Consider the following 4,383-nt stretch of genomic DNA (forward strand, 5'->3'; position numbering starts at 1 on the left):
CCTGAGCCCTGAGCACCATCCTGAGCCCTGAACTCCATCCTGAACCCTGAGCACCATCCCCTGAGCCCTGAGCACCATCCTGAGCCCTGAGCACCATCCTGAGCCCTGAGCACCATCCTGAGCCCTGAGCACCATCCTGAGCCCTGAGCACCATCCTGAGCCCTGAGCACCATCCTGAGCCCTGAGCACCATCCTGAGCCCTCAGCCCTCAGCCCCCTCCAGAGTCGGGATTTCTCTGGCTGGATGAATGAAGATTTGTAAAAGGTTTGGGAAAATAGAAATAAAGTATCAGTTTATTTTGATGCAAACATTTTTTGAAATCTGGGCCAGCCAGTGGCTGGACAGTTAAGACAGCTGAGTCTCACATAGGCGACTATGTAGTTCAAGTCCCAGGCCTGGCTGCTTGGGAAACACACTGGGCATGCAGCCAAAATCCCGAGAGGAAGGCGAGTGGGAGGAGGAGGGGTTGTGGCAGGACCATCCCCCATTGTGGGGGTGCTTTCTCATGCCCCCACACCCCACCTCTCCCCTTCCTGTGAGTGCATAGTCCCTATGACAAAAATGTTTTTAAAAGAAAGAAATCCATGCAAGGTCTTTTCATAACATGCGTTTTCTGTCAGCTCTTTGCTTTCTTGTGTTTTTTATTTTTGTTGGTGGTTTTTGCTTTGTTTTGGGTTTTTAGAGAGAAATTTTTGCTACATGGCATGTGTGCTTGCCAGGGAGACAGAAAGTAAGAAACCACCCTCTGGGGGGATGGTCATACCGCAATCCCTTCTCCTCCATTCTCCTCTCAGGATTTTGGGTACGCACGCACATGTGCCTGGAGTGAGTTTTAAGCAGCCAAGTCTGGGACTCGAATCCCAGTCGACTATGAGGGAGTCCAGCGATGCAACCATTACGCCATCTGCTGGACCCTCCATCAGCTCTTTGAAGGCCCTTCATATTTCAGCCACCGTCACCTTGCCGAGTCGGCTCATTCGCTTTCTTCCCCAAACCCGGGCCTCCCGGAAACCTTTCTCGGTGCAGCTCGGAGCTGTCGCCCTCCCATCCAAACCAGGTTCTTCCTGAGATTCCCTGCCTCGCCTTGGTTCAGCCCCTCGTCACCAACCCCACCCAAGCCCATCTCCCCCAGGGCTCAGCCTGGCAAGACACCCCATTCAAAAGCCCTCTAACCAGTACACACCCCCAGGCCCTGGCTGGACGCAGCCCTCCTGGCCGGGCTCCCAGGCTCTCAAGGCGCCTCCCACTGAGCAGAACCCCACTCATCACAGACATGCCCGCCCCGCGTGCTTTCCCCGCTCCTTTGCCCTGTGCTCTCTTCGCAAGTCTCCACTGCTTGCTTTTCACCCTGAAAGGTCCACCCTAAATGCCGGTCACGACTGGCCTTTCTCGATCCCCCAACAGATACAAGCGTCTTCAAGATGTTTGTGAAAGTGTGTATTCTGAAAAAGCTACATGTGGGTTTTTTTGGGGGGAAGGGGGCACCAAAACAAACTCATACTTTAATTCCATCTTTTTCATGAGCTTTTGAATGGCTTTGTAATTATCTCTGAAGCTTGGGGCCTGTTTCGCCTGGGGACACTTATGTCCCGACACATGACAGACACCTACACACCTGCGCCTGGTCTCCTCCTTCCAGCTGTGCACAGCCTCAGGCCAGGGCAGCCCAGCCTCCTGCAGGGCACTGTGGACTGCGGGCTGCTGCGAGCTGGGTGGGGAGACCTCCAGGCAGCTTCTGAGGGGGAGCACAGAGCCAGCCTGTGGGGCACAGGGCAGAGGCTCTGGGCATCACAGAGCCAGAGGTACAACCCCATCTTGCAAACAAGAGACCAAGTGGCAGGGAAGGGACAGGATGGCCCGGGGTCATTCCTAGTGCAATTGACCCTCTTTTGGCAAAGGGTGGACATGGTTAAAGAGCCTTTCCAGGGAGCCCTCCGACTGTGGGCAGAGGCTTGGGACCTGCAGCTGGAGAGGAGGGGCCCAGGGGTCAGCTGGACTTCACCCCACCCACGAGAGATCTCTGCGACATTGGAAAGCCACACTGTGGGCAGGGCATGGTCAGGCCGCGATCCTGCCCACAGAGAAGTCGGGAAGCTGCGGACAGCTGCAGCCAACCTCCAGGGTGCTGGAGCAGGGCTGTCCCGGGAGGGACTCCAGCAGGCAGAGGCCTGCACAAGCCAGGGGACCCAGCGAGATGCTGGCATCCTTTTGTCCTTTGTTCTACATGCCCTAGGGTCCCTTTTGGTCTGGGGAAAGAAAGAGGAGGAAGTGGAATAGAGCAGGAGGAGGTTAGGTCTCTCCTCTTCCTGCCTTGACAGTGACCCACGACAGGGCCCGGCAGGAGCGGGGCAGCAGACCAAAACCCGGAGGCCAAGCCTAGGGCTCGGACGGAGCAGAGGGCTTCCTTCAGAGGCAGCGGCCAGCAGGAGCCACCAGCAGAAGGCAGGCAGGCCCCCGCCCCACGCCTTCTCACCAGCCTCCGGCTAACCCCCCAGCCCACGTGCACTTCAATGTGGCCCACCTCCCCGACACCCTCGTCACTTGGGGCCCTTCTTAAGTATGACATTGTCATACTCTGTTCCCTGTGACCAGTCGGTGGCTGAGAAGTCCTGCCCAGCTGGACCCATATGCTGGAGGCCACTAGGATCTCCGTCAGCGGTGGCCTGCCTCCTCCACGCCTCGCCCCGGGGCTCCTGAGGGCTGTCATACAGGGACGGGGTCGCCACTCCCTCGGGCTCGTCGTATATGTGGTCAGGCCGTGGGCGCGGGCGCTCCTCGATGCTGTCGTACAGAGGGTCAGCTGGGAGCTGGGGAGGGACGGCCAGCTTCAGCCCCCCAAAGCTCTTCCCCAGGGAGCGGGCCACTGCATCGAAGGGCACGGCGTATTCCCCCTCTGGGCCCCGAGGCCGCAGGGCAGGCGCAGGTGCGGTGGGTGAAGGCGGAGGCAGAGAGTCATGGGGCCGGGCGTAGGGGCTCTCCGGCCTGGGCAGCACGGCCACGGGGCCCGTGGCTGGCTGGGGCCCCGGGGGACTGGTGTTCTTCTGAGCAGAGATGGCTTCCTCCAGGACCAAGAAGATCTCATTGCCTTGCCGGGTTTCAAACTCAAAGTTGCCCTCTCCGGAGACGCAGCGCCGCCCTGCCTCGAAGGAAAACGTCACCTGGGCCAGGGGGAGTGGGAGTTACTGGCCGGCCACAAGGCAGGTGTGCTCCGCAAACCCTGTGGCCTCCAGTCCTGTCAGGCAGTCCCCAAGCACCCATGGCCCGCCCTCCCTCATCCCACTTCTCCTTTCCCTGGTCCGCCCTCCACCTGGAGCTCAGCATAGCACTCATCCTGGGAACCGGGGCTGCTCCCCACCCTCCAGCTCCTCTGCCCTCCACTCCCTCCTTCTCAGGGGGGCCCTTCTCTCTCTCTGCCTTCCTTCCTCCTCCCTGTCCCCCATCCCACTGCTCCACTCACCCCTCCTCACCTTGTCCCGCCCAAAGCGCCTCAGAAACCTGTAGGGCCACTCGTAGAGCCGGAAGCCCGGCTCAGGGCCACCCCACAGCTCCAGGGCGCCCTCCCCAGCCCGGAGGGTGTAGGGCCCCCGCAGCCGGCACCGCTCACTGGCTTCAGTGGGTCTCACAGTCACAGCAAATTCCTTGCAGGGGCTTCCTGGGGAGGCCAGAGGAGGGAGGGAAGAGGCGGTCTCTGGAAAACGTGGTCTGGGGGCCCGGGACCTAGCCTGGACCTGGAAGGCTGAGCTGTTCCCCAGTGCCAGGGACCCCCACCCCAGCCCCAGGAGGCTTCGTGCCCAGGCCACAGCCACCCCAGCCTGTGCCCACATCCTTCCTGCCACAGTTGTCTCCTCCACCCCATCCCTCCCCGCAGCCTCCCGCCCGGTCCCTCACAGCTGCAGGTGAAGCCAGGCCCTCCTGCTGCCAGGGCCAGCCATGCCCCCCTGGGCGGGGTTTAGAGGGCTTCTCCTGTGTGCAAGCTTGCCATTCGCACCGACCCAGAGGGCAAAGCCATGGCGAGAGCGGGGTCTGCCTTGTCAGCGAGACGCTCCCTGCCCCAGAACTCGGTGCACGGCCCAGCCCAGAGAGAGCAGGGCTCTTCTGAAATAACCACTCAAGCCTCACCCAGGGAGGATTTGAGAGCAGCATCCTCACGGGGCCCTGGCCATGCCCTCTCCCACCTGCAGGGCCTGGGCAAGGCGGGCTGAACCCAGGCTGCACCTCGGGTGCTACACGCGGAAGCAAGAGGGCAGAGGCTGATAAGGTAGAGGCCAAGGGGGCCTGGCGGGACTGGGGCAACCACAGGCAGGAACTGGGCTGACCACACGCCCCAGCACGCCCCTTACCTGCGGCCCCGTGGCTGCTGTACAACTCATTCTCCGCCATGCA

The 4,383-nt window shown here is 61.1% G+C and overlaps 1 protein-coding gene across 1 annotated transcript in view; it reads right to left on the reverse strand.

Annotated features, from left to right (window-relative positions):
* Window positions 1-805: 805 nt before the first annotated feature.
* DOK2 (docking protein 2) overlaps window positions 806-4,383 on the reverse strand; it is a 6,505-nt gene continuing 2,927 nt past the window's right edge. The window contains exons 4-6 of the mRNA XM_006156443.3: window positions 3,813-3,842; window positions 3,468-3,702; window positions 806-3,158 (exon numbers count right to left, since the gene is read on the reverse strand). Of these exons, the coding sequence (XP_006156505.1) occupies window positions 2,538-3,158; window positions 3,468-3,702; window positions 3,813-3,842 (886 nt within the window). The 3' untranslated portion in view covers window positions 806-2,537. The remainder of the gene's footprint in view (window positions 3,159-3,467; window positions 3,703-3,812; window positions 3,843-4,383) is intronic.

The sequence above is a fragment of the Tupaia chinensis genome, unplaced genomic scaffold, assembly GCF_000334495.1.
Source record: "Tupaia chinensis unplaced genomic scaffold, TupChi_1.0 Scaffold000494_1, whole genome shotgun sequence".
NCBI classification, from domain to species: domain Eukaryota; kingdom Metazoa; phylum Chordata; class Mammalia; order Scandentia; family Tupaiidae; genus Tupaia; species Tupaia belangeri.